This window comes from Mytilus edulis, chromosome 2 (assembly GCF_963676685.1).
Source record: "Mytilus edulis chromosome 2, xbMytEdul2.2, whole genome shotgun sequence".
In the NCBI taxonomy this organism is placed as follows: Eukaryota; Metazoa; Mollusca; class Bivalvia; order Mytilida; family Mytilidae; genus Mytilus; species Mytilus edulis.
Window position 1 is genome coordinate 97,580,543 of NC_092345.1, and position 17,440 is coordinate 97,597,982.

A 17,440-nucleotide genomic window follows, 5' to 3' on the forward strand; every position below is an offset into this window, starting at 1 on the left:
TGACAACAGCAAGATAGTGATCATCTTGTAATCTTTATCGAACTTCCTGCAATATCATAAGGGCTTTTCGTTCAAAAGTTTGACCTGTTAGCAAACGAAATGTTTGACAGACCACTAGTCGTATTGGAATGTCGAGACCCTGAATATTTGTCCAATTGAGAAGATGTGGAACATTGAAGTAAATGGGAAATATATATTCCTTATGAAAGTGCTACCAGAATTTACACCAAAATAAACCGACGATGTTTAGGGCTTAAAGAGTGAGGAAAACAAAATATTTGTCATGTGAAACAACTTTTAAAATTTCATCCAATATATCTAACGCTGTTTCACAAAACGAAAAAGATGTACCAGGACAATATTAATAAAGAGATTTGAGCGAACTTTTAAACTTGAAACTGTACAAATAACGTCAGGAAATTGTTTTGTTGATAATTAGTTTCAGATTTTCTGACTAATAATATACCTGTAGTTGTAGAAGCGGGTCCTGTGGTTGTTGGAATCAAAGGTGGACTTGTTCCTGTGGCTCCAGCTTGAGTGCCAGTAGTTGGGGCTGACGCTGTAGAGGGTGTCACAGAGGTAAACACAGGAGACGATGTAGGTGTTGTGGCCGGTTGTCCTGTGGTCACAGCTACAGAAAAAAATCACAGGCTTAGTACATATATTTTAACACATGCATATATAACTAAAAACAAATTTGATTTCATATATTAATAAAGTTGTCGATTTGTCCTTCGCTAATGAAGCTGAAATATTATATATGTAAAAGGGAACATGTGGTATTTGCCGGCACTGTCATATTTCAAAATGACATGGAAGTTGTTTTATTAGTAATATAAGTTAAATCACATTTGATCAATTTGAAACAACCGAGTTCTTTTTATTTCAGTAGCCTTCTTCATAACAGCTTCAACCTCAACATTTTCAATCCATTTTGACAAATAATTACAAATTAACACAATAGATAAATTGGTATAGTTAAAATATCAAGGATTTAAGGATTAAATTTATCAATATCTATCATCAATACATATGAATGAATGAAATATGGAAAATATAAGGTTGAATGCATTTGTATATATTGGTTATAATTTTATTGGGTTTACAAGAGCAGTTTATCAAATTTAATTGTGTTAATTTTATTGTACAAAAAGCACAACAACAGTAGTTACCTTTAATACAACCCTCCACGACAATATTTTTTAAAACCGGAGCAACATTAGGAGTTGTTACTGGTATGATCGTCAATTTTATGTCGTCAGCCAACACAGGTTTTTTAAATTCCACTTCTGCTACACCAGTTGGTTTTACCTATTGAAATACATAGCCATATGAAATGTATTAATGATCCTTTAATGGAATACTATATTGAATAGTCAAGTGTCATTTATTGGTACATGCCCCATAAATGGTTGAAATAACATATATAGTGTTGATTTATGACAGACCAGTTAAGGCTAAATGCAACTTTTTATTGCAAAACATATAATTGTTTCTGTGATGATTGGAAAGTTTGTTGAATTTTCCTAATTATTGACCATGTGCATAATTGATTGACTTCATCGTCTAAAATTTATGTTAAAAAAACATGAAATCGTTTTTATATCAGTTTTACCTTTAGTCGATGTTACAAGCCAAAATTTTACAATAATCCTTCTTTTACTACAAATTTCGTAAATTCTGTTTATGAATGTTTTACTTCTGATTGTAAACAACGTATGAACAAAGAATGCAAGAAAACAACATCATTTAGAAGGTAACTTTTTTCCAGTTAAATTTGATTTAATATTGAACCATTAATACGATGCAAATACAGCGCTAGTTATTTACAAAGTCCATACACAAAATTCAAACACTTATGTATATGGTCTTACACTAAGAAGCCTAATGGCCTAACCAACGACACCAGAGTATGATGTAACGTAATTTTTCAACATTATTTGGTTGTACTAGAATATCAGAACTGCTTTTCGTGCTCTGTTTAGATAATGAATTGGAGTTGTCTTCTTTTTCATTGTTTCATTGATATTACCATAAGATGATAATTATTTATGTTCATACCTTAACAGTCTTCTCCTCAACTAAAACGCCGTCTTTATAAAGTTTGAAAACAACACTGTCAACAAGTTCTGTTTCAACAGCAATATTCATTATCGGAGAAGTGTCAGTTGGTTTTAACTCTAAAACAGGACTTGTGTCACCAGGTGACGGTTTCCACCCTTTAGGTTTCAAAGCGTTTTCAGCACCATCTGGGGTCGTTGTTGAAGTCACACTATCCAAAGTTAATGAGCCCTTTGGCGAATCATCAGGACAAGTTTCAAAACCTACAAGTTCAAATAGCAATAGCATAAATAGAAATACAAGAAATACATATGATGAATGGCTGATAGTTACCATTCTCCCTGCAAGATTAGGAGGGCTTTTCGTTCAAAAGTTTGACCTGTTAGCAAACAAAACATGTGAAAGAAAATAGTGGTATTGGAATGTTGAGAACCTTAACATTTGTCCGATTGAGAGGATGAGTGATGTCAAAAGTTTAACCCAAACAAGTTAATTGATGGACAAGATACTACTTTAATTTTCCTTTCGGTCGATATTTGTATTCCACGATTTTATCTTAGTATGGTACCATGGAAAAAGGTTACATTTCTATTCAATCAATCAATCGACCAGTTTTAAAAAAAAGAAATCAAACTTGTAAAATTAGCCTAACATAGTTTACATTTTTTCAATATCTAGAAACGAGATATCTAAACTATATTTGAGGAATTGACTATAATTACTTGTCAATTCAAAAATCAAGCATCTCGATAATACCTTTTTCAGAGAATGTATTGTTTCTATTAGGGTAATTCGTTGGTACACAGTACGATCCCCTCCTTAAGTCAAGACATTTGAATTAACAATTATGGCCTTTCTTTCTTAAGAAACAAAGCAGGACCATCTCATTCAATATGTCTGTTAGTTCGATATGGGAGATACAACTGTTAATAATAGAAAAGTCAAATACTTTGATACTATTGCTTGAAGAACTAGTCTCAACTTGAATGTACCCTCACGGAATGTTGATTTTTTTACTATTTGCATTTTATTCATTAGATTCTAGAATAGGTAGTTTCACAATAAGTTGGAAGCCCTGCTAATATTGCTGAATAAATTGATGCTGATACTAGTAATTTGAAAAGAGGTTACATGAAGATCTGTTTGAGAGACCAAGTTATATAACGTTGATTGTTAGAACCTCAGGCAATTTAAGTATTCAATACAATGAATTAAACATCTAGTTTTGTTTATCTTTTGTTGAAACTGAATTGAACATATAAGAAACCTATAATTATACAGGATGTCCTCATTTGTACCTGTCGTGGGGTATCTGTTGAGTTTCCAAGTGATTTGTTAATCACTTGTTCAATTAACGAGCTGTTTATGTAATGGTATTTACACCCCACAAAAAACGACGATGTTTGAGGCTATAAGAGCGGGGGAAAGAAAATATTCGTCTTGTGAAACAACTTTTAAATTTTTAGTGTTAATCATTAATTTCAGATTTTCTGACAATTGATATACCTGTAGTTGTAGAAGCGGGTCCTGTGGTTGTTGGAATCAAAGGTGGACTTGTTCCCGGGGCTCCAGCTTGAGTGCCAGTAGTTGGGGCTGACGCTGTAGAAGATGTTCCAGAGGTAAACACAGGAGACGATGTAGGTGTTGTGGCCGGTTGTCCTGTGGTCACAGCTACAGAAAACAACACAGGCTTAGTACATATATTTTAACACATGCATATATAAATAAAAAACAATTTCGATTTCATCTGTTAATAAAGATGTCGATTTGTCCTCCACTAATGAAGCTGAAATATTATATATGTAAAAGGGAACATGTGCTATATTCCTGCACTGTCAAAATTCCAAATGACATGGAAGTTGTTTTATTAGTAATATAAGTTAAATCACATTTGATCAATTTGAAACAACCGAGTTCTTTTTATTTCAGTAGCCTTCTTCATAACAGCTTCAACCTCAACATTTTCAATCCATTTTGACAAATAATTACAAATTAACACAATAGATAAATTGGTATAGTTAAAATATCAAGGATTTAAGGATTAAATTTATCAATATCTATCATCAATACATATGAATGAATGAAATATGGAAAATATAAGGTTGAATGCATTTGTATATATTGCTTATAATTTTATTGGGTTTACAAGAGCAGTTTATCAAATTCAATTGTGTTAATTTTATTGTACAAAAAGCACAACAACAGTAGTTACCTTTAATACAACCCTCCACGACAATATTTTTTAAAACCGGAGCAACATTAGGAGTTGTTACTGGTATGATCGTCAATTTTATGTCGTCAGCCAACACAGGTTTTTTAAATTCCACTTCTGCTACACCAGTTGGTTTTACCTATTGAAATACATAGCCATATGAAATGTATTAATGATCCTTTAATGGAATACTATATTGAATAGTCAAGTGTCATTTATTGGTACATGCCCCATAAATGGTTGAAATAACATATATAGTGTTGATTTATGACAGACCAGTTAAGGCTAAATGCAACTTTTTATTGCAAAACATACAATTGTTTCTGTGATGATTGGAAAGTTTGTTGAATTTTCCTAATTATTGACCATGTGCATAATTGATTGACTTCATCGTCTAAAATTTATGTTAAAAAAACATGAAATCGTTTTTATATCAGTTTTACCTTTAGTCGATGTTACAAGCCAAAATTTTACAATAATCCTTCTTTTACTACAAATTTCGTAAATTCTGTTGATGAATGTTTTACTTCTGATTGTAAACAACGTATGAACAAAGAATGCAAGAAAACAACATCATTTAGAAGGTAACTTTTTTCCAGTTAAATTTGATTTAATATTGAACCATTAATACGATGAAAATACAGCGCTAGTTATTTACAAAGTCCATACACAAAATTCAAACACTTATGTATATGGTCTTACACTAAGAAGCCTAATGGCCTAACCAACGACACCAGAGTATGATGTAACGTAATTTTTCAACATTATTTGGTTGTACTAGAATATCAGAACTGCTTTCGTGCTCTGTTTAGATAATGAATTGAAGTTGTCTTCTTTTTCATTGTTTCATTGATATTACCATAAGATGATAATTATTTATGTTCATACCTTAACAGTCTTCTCCTCAACTAAAACGCCGTCTTTATAAAGTTTGAAAACAACACTGTCAACAAGTTCTGTTTCAACAGCAATATTCATTATCGGAGTAGTGTCAGTTGGTTTTAATTCTAAAACAGGATTATCGCCACCAGGTGACGGTTTCCACCCTGTAGGTTTCAAAGCGTTTTCAGTACCATCTGGAGACGTTGGTGAAGTCACACTATCCAAGGTTATTGGGCCCTTTGTCGAATCATCCGGACAAATTTCCAACCCTAAAAAACCACATAGCATTAGTATAAATCCGAATATTAGGATGTCCAGCTGGTCATATTATTACTGGTGACCTTGGTATTGTTACCAATAAACAACTAAGAGAGTTGCTAGCCAAGGGACCAAAGTATAGAATCCCCCAGCCCATCAACTGGAAAAAGAATTTCAAGTTACTGATGGATGCAGTTGAGGACTATGCAAGAAAATGGATAAAGCGCGAACCAGACGAACCCGAACTGGACACTTTGTCTGAATGGATCAAAGCTATTCGATCATGCATTCAGAGGCGCATACAAAAACTAAGATGTAATATGAGTACAAGAGTTTCTAACCCTTTCAAAAATCCGGAGGTTGTGGATGCTTTATCCTCTTTGCATGACAAATATGTCGTTGTTCCGGCAGATAAAGCCTCCAATAATATTGTCTTCATATGTAAAAAACATTATTTGCAATGTCTCACTACAGAGCTTGGAATTGATGAAACTACTGGTAATCCTACATATTCTTTAACATCATTTACCAAGGATGAAATTTTACAAAATCATAAATCTGTCCTTCTTTCTTTTGGTATCAACATCAAAGAAAACGAAGAAAACTTGCCCTCATTATACTGGATACCTAAATTACACAAAACTCCATATAAAGAACGATACATAGCTGGGTCTTCAAAATGTTCGACTAAACATCTTTCTAAAGTATTGACTACTATTCTTTCTACAGTTAAAGATGGGCTTCAAAAATATTGTGAGGAGATATATTCTACCAGTGGTGTTAACCAGATGTGGATTCTCAAAAATTCGAAAGATCTACTGCTTAACCTTCGATCACAATCTTTGCAATTTTGCAGCAACATAAAAACTTTTGATTTTTCTACGCTATATACTACTATTCCCCATGCTCAGTTGAAAGATCGACTTCACCAACTCATAAAACAGAGCTTTTTCTATAAAAATGGGAATCGTAGATACAAATTTCTTGTTTTGGGATACAATACTTCATATTTTGTGAAGAATCACACTGAATCTTCCAGAAAATATACTGAAGATGATATTATTAAAATGCTGGACTTTTTGATCGACAATATATTTGTTGAGTTTGGAGGATTTATATTTCAACAGACAGTCGGTATTCCAATGGGTACTAATTGTGCACCCCTGCTGGCTGATTTGTTTTTGTATTCGTATGAAGCAGAATTTATTCAGAACCTTCTAAAAGACAAAAAGAAAAAGCACCTTGCGAAATTCTTTAATTTTACTTTTCGATATATTGATGATGTTTTATCGTTGAACAACCCATACTTCAGCCAATACTTACATCTCATATATCCCAGTGAACTTGAAATTAAGGATACTACTGATACTAGAAGGACTGCTTCATACCTTGATCTTTTCCTCAATATTGACGTAGATGGACGACTTCACACAAAAATCTATGATAAACGGGACGATTTCAACTTCCCAATTATCAATTTCCCATTTCTCAGCAGTAACATACCCTCTGCCCCTTCGTATGGTGTTTACATATCACAATTGATACGTTATTCACGTGCTTGTTCACACTATACGGACTTCATATACAGGAGTGTGCTCCTTACGCAGAAACTGCTCCAACAAAGTTATGAGGAGGACAGATTAAAATTGACACTCCGTAAATTTTATGGACACCATCACGAATTGGTTGATCCATATAATGTCTCTTTAACCAAACTAGCTAAGGACATTTTTACCACATGGTAGATTGTGGTTTATCATTATGTCGTCTAATCTTTTAATTACCAAACGTGACTTATTCCCGATTGTGACCGTTTTGCTGAATGTGAATTCGCATTACTATAAGACGTGTTTCTGTACTTGTTTATCCCAAATTCATGTATTTAGTTTACATGTTTAATGTTATATTTGTAATTCTCATCAGATTTTGTCAAATGTGTTGACGTCTTCTTATTATATATTTAGGTATGACGTATAGAAAAATTAACCACCTCCTCTTTATTAATTATATTAAATTTTGTACGATTATTTACGTTTGAAGTTGGATTCATAACAAACTGGACATATATATATTACAGTTAATTGCTATTAATAAGTATTGCAATATGCATTTTGTTTAAATGAATTATCAATATTTAGTTCTAAATCAATCCTAATTCTATCTCATTTTTGAATGATAGTTTTTCATATGTGACGTCATGCTGTTTCTAAATTTCATAAATTCAAATGTGGCATAACGTTTCTGCCTTTTCGCCATCGTATGTGACGTCACAATTTTTTTAATTACGTTGACGCTTGGACTGATTCGGATGTGTGTCTATTTTGTGATAAACTTGGGTTTAGTTTTCTGTAATTAGTTAATATTTCAGTTTCATTATGTATATCTCTTTCATATTCATTTGTTAACATTTACTGTTTGCAATAGCATTAAGTATTCTATATAATAAGGATGTTCTTATCCCGTGCATAAAAACAATGCCGTATTTGTCAAAACCTTTTCAACTTTTAATCTTCAGTGCTGTACAACTTTGTACCTTTTTCACGTTCGATCTTTTATATCTAGGCGTTATGTATTCAGGTTTAGTTTTCTGTAATTAGTTAATACTTTAGTTTCTTTGTGTATATCTCTTTCATATTCATTTGATATAATTTACTGTTTGCAATAGCATGAATTGTTCTATATAATAAGAATGTTCTTATCCCGGGCATAAATACAATGCCGTATTTTGCGAAACCTTTTCAACTTTTGATCTTCAGTGCTGTACAACTTTGTACTTTTTTCACTTTCGATCTTTTATATCTGGGCGTCACTGGTGAGTCTTGTGTGGGCAAGGCGCGTTTTTGGCGTATTGAATTTTAAACCTGATGCTTTTTGTTATCTATTAATTATGTTTTTCTGTGTCTAATATGTTCTCCTATTTATTTGTATTGTAGTCCTGTAATATTATGTTGTCATTTCAATGTTATATTTAACTTTGCCATTAAAGTGCGAGGTTTGGCATGCCTTAAAACCAGGTTCAACCCACCACTTTTATTCCCCTTTAAAAGTGTCCTGTACCAAGTCAGGAAAATGGTCATTGTTATATATTGTTCGTTTCTCTTTGTGTTGCATTTTAACGTTGAGTCGTTTGTGTTTTCTCTTATTTTTGAGATATTGAGATAAGACGTGGCACGGTACTTGTCTATCCCAAATTCATGTATTTGGTTTTCATGTTACATTTGTTATTCTCGTGGTGTTTTGTCTGATGATTGGTCTGTTTCTGTGTGTGTTGCGTTTCGATGTTGTGTCGTTGTTCTCCTCTTATATTTAATGCGTTTCGCTCGGTTTTGGTTTGTTACCCCGATTTTGTTTTTTGTCCATGGATTTATGAGTTTTGAACAGCGGTATACTACTGTTGCCTTTATTTATATGATGGATGACTGTTAGTTACTATTAATATTGACATATTCATTTATTGACAACAGCAAGATAGTGATCATCTTGTAATCTTTATCGAACTTCCTGCAATATCATAAGGGCTTTTCGTTCAAAAGTTTGACCTGTTAGCAAACGAAATGTTTGACAGACCACTAGTCGTATTGGAATGTCGAGACCCTGAATATTTGTCCAATTGAGAAGATGTGGAACATTGAAGTAAATGGGAAATATATATTCCTTATGAAAGCGCTACCAGAATTTACACCAAAATAAACCGACGATGTTTAGGGCTTAAAGAGCGAGGAAAACAAAATATTTGTCATGTGAAACAACTTTTAAAATTTCATCCAATATATCTAACGCTGTTTCACAAAACGAAAAAGATGTACCAGGACAATATTAATAAAGAGATTTGAGCGAACTTTTAAACTTGAAACTGTACAAATAACGTCAGGAAATTGTTTTGTTGATAATTAGTTTCAGATTTTCTGACTAATAATATACCTGTAGTTGTAGAAGCGGGTCCTGTGGTTGTTGGAATCAAAGGTGGACTTGTTCCTGTGGCTCCAGCTTGAGTGCCAGTAGTTGGGGCTGACGCTGTAGAGGGTGTCACAGAGGTAAACACAGGAGACGATGTAGGTGTTGTGGCCGGTTGTCCTGTGGTCACAGCTACAGAAAAAAATCACAGGCTTAGTACATATATTTTAACACATGCATATATAACTAAAAACAAATTTGATTTCATCTATTAATAAAGTTGTCGATTTGTCCTTCGCTAATGAAGCTGAAATATTATATATGTAAAAGGGAACATGTGGTATTTGCCGGCACTGTCATATTTCAAAATGACATGGAAGTTGTTTTATTAGTAATATAAGTTAAATCACATTTGATCAATTTGAAACAACCGAGTTCTTTTTATTTCAGTAGCCTTCTTCATAACAGCTTCAACCTCATCATTTTCAATCCATTTTGACAAATAATTACAAATTAACACAATAGATAAATTGGTATAGTTAAAATATCAAGGATTTAAGGATTAAATTTATCAATATCTATCATCAATACATATGAATGAATGAAATATGGAAAATATAAGGTTGAATGCATTTGTATATATTGGTTATAATTTTATTGGGTTTACAAGAGCAGTTTATCAAATTTAATTGTGTTAATTTTATTGTACAAAAAGCACAACAACAGTAGTTACCTTTAATACAACCCTCCACGACAATATTTTTTAAAACCGGAGCAACATTAGGAGTTGTTACTGGTATGATCGTCAATTTTATGTCGTCAGCCAACACAGGTTTTTTAAATTCCACTTCTGCTACACCAGTTGGTTTTACCTATTGAAATACATAGCCATATGAAATGTATTAATGATCCTTTAATGGAATACTATATTGAATAGTCAAGTGTCATTTATTGCTACATGCCCCATAAATGGTTGAAATAACATATATAGTGTTGATTTATGACAGACCAGTTAAGGCTAAATGCAACTTTTTATTGCAAAACATATAATTGTTTCTGTGATGATTGGAAAGTTTGTTGAATTTTCCTAATTATTGACCATGTGCATAATTGATTGACTTCATCGTCTAATTTTATGTTAAAAAAACATGAAATTGTTTTTATATCATTTTTACCTTTAGTCGATGTTACAAGCCAAAATTTTACAATAATCCTTCTTTTACTACAAATTTCGTAAATTCTGTTTATGAATGTTTTACTTCTGATTGTAAACAACGTATGAACAAAGAATGCAAGAAAACAACATCATTTAGAAGGTAACTTTTTTCCAGTTAAATTTGATTTAATATTGAACCATTAATACGATGAAAATACAGCGCTAGTTATTTACAAAGTCCATACACAAAATTCAAACACTTATGTATATGGTCTTACACTAAGAAACCTAATGGCCTAACCAACGACACCAGAGTATGATGTAACGTAATTTTTCAACATTATTTGGTTGTACTAGAATATCAGAACTGCTTTTCGTGCTCTGTTTAGATAATGAATTGGAGTTGTCTTCTTTTTCATTGTTTCATTGATATTACCATAAGATGATAATTATTTATGTTCATACCTTAACAGTCTTCTCCTCAACTAAACCGCCGTCTTTATAAAGTTTGAAAACAACACTGTCAACAAGTTCTGTTTCAACAGCAATATTCATTATCGGAGTAGTGTCAGTTGGTTTTAACTCTAAAACAGGACTTGTGTCACCAGGTGACGGTTTCCACCCTTTAGGTTTCAAAGCGTTTTCAGCACCATCTGGGGTCGTTGTTGAAGTCACACTATCCAAAGTTAATGAGCCCTTTGGCGAATCATCAGGACAAGTTTCAAAACCTACAAGTTCAAATAGCAATAGCATAAATAGAAATACAAGAAATACATATGATGAATGGCTGATAGTTACCATTCTCCCTGCAAGATTAGGAGGGCTTTTCGTTCAAAAGTTTGACCTGTTAGCAAACAAAACATGTGAAAGAAAATAGTGGTATTGGAATGTTGAGAACCTTAACATTTGTCCGATTGAGAGGATGAGTGATGTCAAAAGTTTAACCCAAACAAGTTAATTGATGGACAAGATACTACTTTAATTTTCCTTTCGGTCGATATTTGTATTCCACGATTTTATCTTAGTATGGTACCATGGAAAAAGGTTACATTTCTATTCAATAAATCAATCGACCAGTTTAAAAAAAGAAATCAAACTTGTAAAATTAGCCTAACATAGTTTACATTTTTTCAATATCTAGAAACGAGATATCTAAACTATATTTGAGGAATTGACTATAATTACTTGTCAATTCAAAAATCAAGCATCTCGATAATACCTTTTTCAGAGAATGTATTGTTTCTATTAGGGTAATTCGTTGGTACACAGTACGATCCCCTTCTTAAGTCAAGACATTTGAATTAACAATTATGGCCTTTCTTTCTTAAGAAACAAAGCAGGACCATCTCATTCAATATGTCTGTTAGTTCGATATGGGAGATACAACTGTTAATAATAGAAAAGTCAAATACTTTGATACGATTGCTTAAAGAACTAGTCTCAACTTGAATGTACCCTCACGGAATGTTGATTTTTTTACTATTTGCATTTTATTCATTAGATTCTAGAATAGGTAGTTTCACAATAAGTTGGAAGCCCTGCTAATATTGCTGAATAAATTGATGCTGATACTAGTAATTTGAAAAGAGGTTACATGAAGATCTGTTTGAGAGACCAAGTTATATAACGTTGATTGTTAGAACCTCAGGCAATTTAAGTATTCAATACAATGAATTAAACATCTAGTTTTGTTTATCTTTTGTTGAAACTGAATTGAACATATAAGAAACCTATAATTATACAGGATGTCCTCATTTGTACCTGTCGTGGGGTATCTGTTGAGTTTCCAAGTGATTTGTTAATCACTTGTTCAATTAACGAGCTGTTTATGTAATGGTATTTACACCCCACAAAAAACGACGATGTTTGAGGCTATAAGAGCGGGGGAAAGAAAATATTCGTCATGTGAAACAACTTTTAAATTTTTAGTGTTAATCATTAATTTCAGATTTTCTGACAATTGGTATACCTGTAGTTGTAGAAGCGGGTCCTGTGGTTGTTGGAATCAAAGGTGGACTTGTTCCCGGGGCTCCAGCTTGAGTGCCAGTAGTTGGGGCTGACGCTGTAGAAGATGTTCCAGAGGTAAACACAGGAGACGATGTAGGTGTTGTGGCCGGTTGTCCTGTGGTCACAGCTACAGAAAACAACACAGGCTTAGTACATATATTTTAACACATGCATATATAAATAAAAAACAATTTCGATTTCATCTGTTAATAAAGATGTCGATTTGTCCTCCACTAATGAAGCTGAAATATTATATATGTAAAAGGGAACATGTGCTATATTCCTGCACTGTCAAAATTCCAAATGACATGGAAGTTGTTTTATTAGTAATATAAGTTAAATCACATTTGATCAATTTGAAACAACCGAGTTCTTTTTATTTCAGTAGCCTTCTTCATAACAGCTTCAACCTCAACATTTTCAATCCATTTTGACAAATAATTACAAATTAACACAATAGATAAATTGGTATAGTTAAAATATCAAGGATTTTAGGACTAAATTTATCAATATCTATCATCAATACATATGAATGAATGAAATATGGAAAATATAAGGTTGAATGCATTTGTATATATTGGTTATAATTTTATTGGGTTTACAAGAGCAGTTTATCAAATTTAATTGTGGTAATTTTATTGTACAAAAAGCACAACAACAGTAGTTACCTTTAATACAACCCTCCACGACAATATTTTTTAAAACCGGAGCAACATTAGGAGTTGTTACTGGTATGATCGTCAATTTTATGTCGTCAGCCAACACAGGTTTTTTAAATTCCACTTCTGCTACACCAGTTGGTTTTACCTATTGAAATACATAGCCATATGAAATGTATTAATGATCCTTTAATGGAATACTATATTGAATAGTCAAGTGTCATTTATTGGTACATGCCCCATAAATGGTTGAAATAACATATATAGTGTTGATTTATGACAGACCAGTTAAGGCTAAATGCAACTTTTTATTGCAAAACATACAATTGTTTCTGTGATGATTGGAAAGTTTGTTGAATTTTCCTAATTATTGACCATGTGCATAATTGATTGACTTCATCGTCTAAAATTTATGTTAAAAAAACATGAAATCGTTTTTATATCAGTTTTACCTTTAGTCGATGTTACAAGCCAAAATTTTACAATAATCCTTCTTTTACTACAAATTTCGTAAATTCTGTTTATGAATGTTTTACTTCTGATTGTAAACAACGTATGAACAAAGAATGCAAGAAAACAACATCATTTAGAAGGTAACTTTTTTCCAGTTAAATTTGATTTAATATTGAACCATTAATACGATGAAAATACAGCGCTAGTTATTTACAAAGTCCATACACAAAATTCAAACACTTATGTATATGGTCTTACACTAAGAAGCCTAATGGCCTAACCAACGACACCAGAGTATGATGTAACGTAATTTTTCAACATTATTTGGTTGTACTAGAATATCAGAACTGCTTTCGTGCTCTGTTTAGATAATGAATTGAAGTTGTCTTCTTTTTCATTGTTTCATTGATATTACCATAAGATGATAATTATTTATGTTCATACCTTAACAGTCTTCTCCTCAACTAAAACGCCGTCTTTATAAAGTTTGAAAACAACACTGTCAACAAGTTCTGTTTCAACAGCAATATTCATTATCGGAGTAGTGTCAGTTGGTTTTAATTCTAAAACAGGATTATCGCCACCAGGTGACGGTTTCCACCCTGTAGGTTTCAAAGCGTTTTCAGTACCATCTGGAGACGTTGGTGAAGTCACACTATCCAAAGTTATTGGGCCCTTTGTCGAATCATCCGGACAAATTTCCAACCCTAAAAAACCACATAGCATTAGCATAAATCCGAATATTAGGAATTTATATGATGGATGACTGTTAGTTACTATTAATATTGACATATTCATTTATTGACAACAGCAAGATAGTGATCATCTTGTAATCTTTATCGAACTTCCTGCAATATCATAAGGGCTTTTCGTTCAAAAGTTTGACCTGTTAGCAAACGAAATGTTTGACAGACCACTATTCGTATTGGAATGTCGAGACCCTGAATATTTGTCCAATTGAGAAGATGTGGAACATTGAAGTAAATGGGAAATATATATTCCTTATGAAAGCGCTACCAGAATTTACACCAAAATAAACCGACGATGTTTAGGGCTTAAAGAGCGAGGAAAACAAAATATTTGTCATGTGAAACAACTTTTAAAATTTCATCCAATATATCTAACGCTGTTTCACAAAACGAAAAAGATGTACCAGGACAATATTAATAAAGAGATTTGAGCGAACTTTTAAACTTGAAACTGTACAAATAACGTCAGGAAATTGTTTTGTTGATAATTAGTTTCAGATTTTCTGACTAATAATATACCTGTAGTTGTAGAAGCGGGTCCTGTGGTTGTTGGAATCAAAGGTGGACTTGTTCCTGTGGCTCCAGCTTGAGTGCCAGTAGTTGGGGCTGACGCTGTAGAGGGTGTCACAGAGGTAAACACAGGAGACGATGTAGGTGTTGTGGCCGGTTGTCCTGTGGTCACAGCTACAGAAAAAAATCACAGGCTTAGTACATATATTTTAACACATGCATATATAACTAAAAACAAATTTGATTTCATCTATTAATAAAGTTGTCGATTTGTCCTTCGCTAATGAAGCTGAAATATTATATATGTAAAAGGGAACATGTGGTATTTGCCGGCACTGTCATATTTCAAAATGACATGGAAGTTTTTTATTAGTAATATAAGTTAAATCACATTTGATCAATTTGAAACAACCGAGTTCTTTTTATTTCAGTAGCCTTCTTCATAACAGCTTCAACCTCAACACTTTCAATCCATTTTGACAAATAATTACAAATTAACACAATAGATAAATTGGTATAGTTAAAATATCAAGGATTTAAGGATTAAATTTATCAATATCTATCATCAATACATATGAATGAATGAAATATGGAAAATATAAGGTTGAATGCATTTGTATATATTGGTTATAATTTTATTGGGTTTACAAGAGCAGTTTATCAAATTTAATTGTGTTAATTTTATTGTACAAAAAGCACAACAACAGTAGTTACCTTTAATACAACCCTCCACGACAATATTTTTTAAAACCGGAGCAACATTAGGAGTTGTTACTGGTATGATCGTCAATTTTATGTCGTCAGCCAACACAGGTTTTTTAAATTCCACTTCTGCTACACCAGTTGGTTTTACCTATTGAAATACATAGCCATATGAAATGTATTAGTGATCCTTTAATGGAATACTATATTGAATAGTCAAGTGTCATTTATTGGTACATGCCCCATAAATGGTTGAAATAACATATATAGTGTTGATTTATGACAGACCAGTTAAGGCTAAATGCAACTTTTTATTGCAAAACATATAATTGTTTCTGTGATGATTGGAAAGTTTGTGGAATTTTCCTAATTATTGACCATGTGCATAATTGATTGACTTCATCGTCTAAAATTTATGTTAAAAAAACATGAAATCGTTTTTATATCATTTTTACCTTTAGTCGATGTTCCAAGCCAAAATTTTACAATAATCCTTCTTTTACTACAAATTTCTTAAATTCTGTTTATGAATGTTTTACTTCTGATTGTAAACAACGTATGAACAAAGAATGCAAGAAAACAACATCATTTAGAAGGTAACTTTTTTCCAGTTAAATTTGATTTAATATTGAACCATTAATACGATGCAAATACAGCGCTAGTTATTTACAAAGTCCATACACAAAATTCAAACACTTATGTATATGGTCTTACACTAAGAAACCTAATGGCCTAACCAACGACACCAGAGTATGATGTAACGTAATTTTTCAACATTATTTGGTTGTACTAGAATATCAGAACTGCTTTTCGTGCTCTGTTTAGATAATGAATTGGAGTTGTCTTCTTTTTCATTGTTTCATTGATATTACCATAAGATGATAATTATTTATGTTCATACCTTAACAGTCTTCTCCTCAACTAAAACGCCGTCTTTATAAAGTTTGAAAACAACACTGTCAACAAGTTCTGTTTCAACAGCAATATTCATTATCGGAGTAGTGTCAGTTGGTTTTAACTCTAAAACAGGACTTGTGTCACCAGGTGACGGTTTCCACCCTTTAGGTTTCAAAGCGTTTTCAGCACCATCTGGGGTCGTTGTTGAAGTCACACTATCCAAAGTGAATGAGCCCTTTGGCGAATCATCAGGACAAGTTTCAAAACCTACAAGTTCAAATAGCAATAGCATAAATAGAAATACAAGAAATACATATGATGAATGGCTGATAGTTACCATTCTCCCTGCAAGATTAGGAGGGCTTTTCGTTCAAAAGTTTGACCTGTTAGCAAACAAAACATGTGAAAGAAAATAGTGTTATTGGAATGTTGAGAACCTTAACATTTGTCCGATTGAGAGGATGAGTGATGTCAAAAGTTTAACCCAAACAAGTTAATTGATGGACAAGATACTACTTTAATTTTCCTTTCGGTCGATATTTGTATTCCACGATTTTATCTTAGTATGGTACCATGGAAAAAGGTTACATTTCTATTCAATCAATCAATCGACCAGTTTAAAAAAAGAAATCAAACTTGTAAAATTAGCCTAACATAGTTTACATTTTTTCAATATCTAGAAACGAGATATCTAAACTATATTTGAGGAATTGACTATAATTACTTGTCAATTCAAAAATCAAGCATCTCGATAATACCTTTTTCAGATAATGTATTGTTTCTATTAGGGTAATTCGTTGGTACACAGTACGATCCCCTCCTTAAGTCAAGACATTTGAATTAACAATTATGGCCTTTCTTTCTTAAGAAACAAAGCAGGACCATCTCATTCAATATGTCTGTTAGTTCGATATGGGAGATACAACTGTTAATAATAGAAAAGTCAAATACTTTGATACTATTGCTTGAAGAACTAGTCTCAACTTGAATGTACCCTCAC

The 17,440-nt window shown here is 32.5% G+C and overlaps 1 protein-coding gene across 1 annotated transcript in view; it reads right to left on the reverse strand.

Annotated features, from left to right (window-relative positions):
- LOC139513596 (mucin-3B-like) overlaps positions 1–17,440 on the reverse strand; it is a 204,456-nt gene that overhangs the window by 28,870 nt on the left and 158,146 nt on the right. The window contains exons 155-169 of the mRNA XM_071302241.1: positions 16,445–16,707; positions 15,556–15,694; positions 14,851–15,015; positions 14,027–14,289; positions 13,139–13,277; positions 12,433–12,597; positions 10,929–11,191; positions 10,041–10,179; positions 9,335–9,499; positions 5,162–5,424; positions 4,274–4,412; positions 3,568–3,732; positions 2,062–2,324; positions 1,173–1,311; positions 467–631 (exon numbers count right to left, since the gene is read on the reverse strand). Of these exons, the coding sequence (XP_071158342.1) occupies positions 467–631; positions 1,173–1,311; positions 2,062–2,324; positions 3,568–3,732; positions 4,274–4,412; positions 5,162–5,424; positions 9,335–9,499; positions 10,041–10,179; positions 10,929–11,191; positions 12,433–12,597; positions 13,139–13,277; positions 14,027–14,289; positions 14,851–15,015; positions 15,556–15,694; positions 16,445–16,707 (2,835 nt within the window). The remainder of the gene's footprint in view (positions 1–466; positions 632–1,172; positions 1,312–2,061; positions 2,325–3,567; positions 3,733–4,273; positions 4,413–5,161; positions 5,425–9,334; positions 9,500–10,040; positions 10,180–10,928; positions 11,192–12,432; positions 12,598–13,138; positions 13,278–14,026; positions 14,290–14,850; positions 15,016–15,555; positions 15,695–16,444; positions 16,708–17,440) is intronic.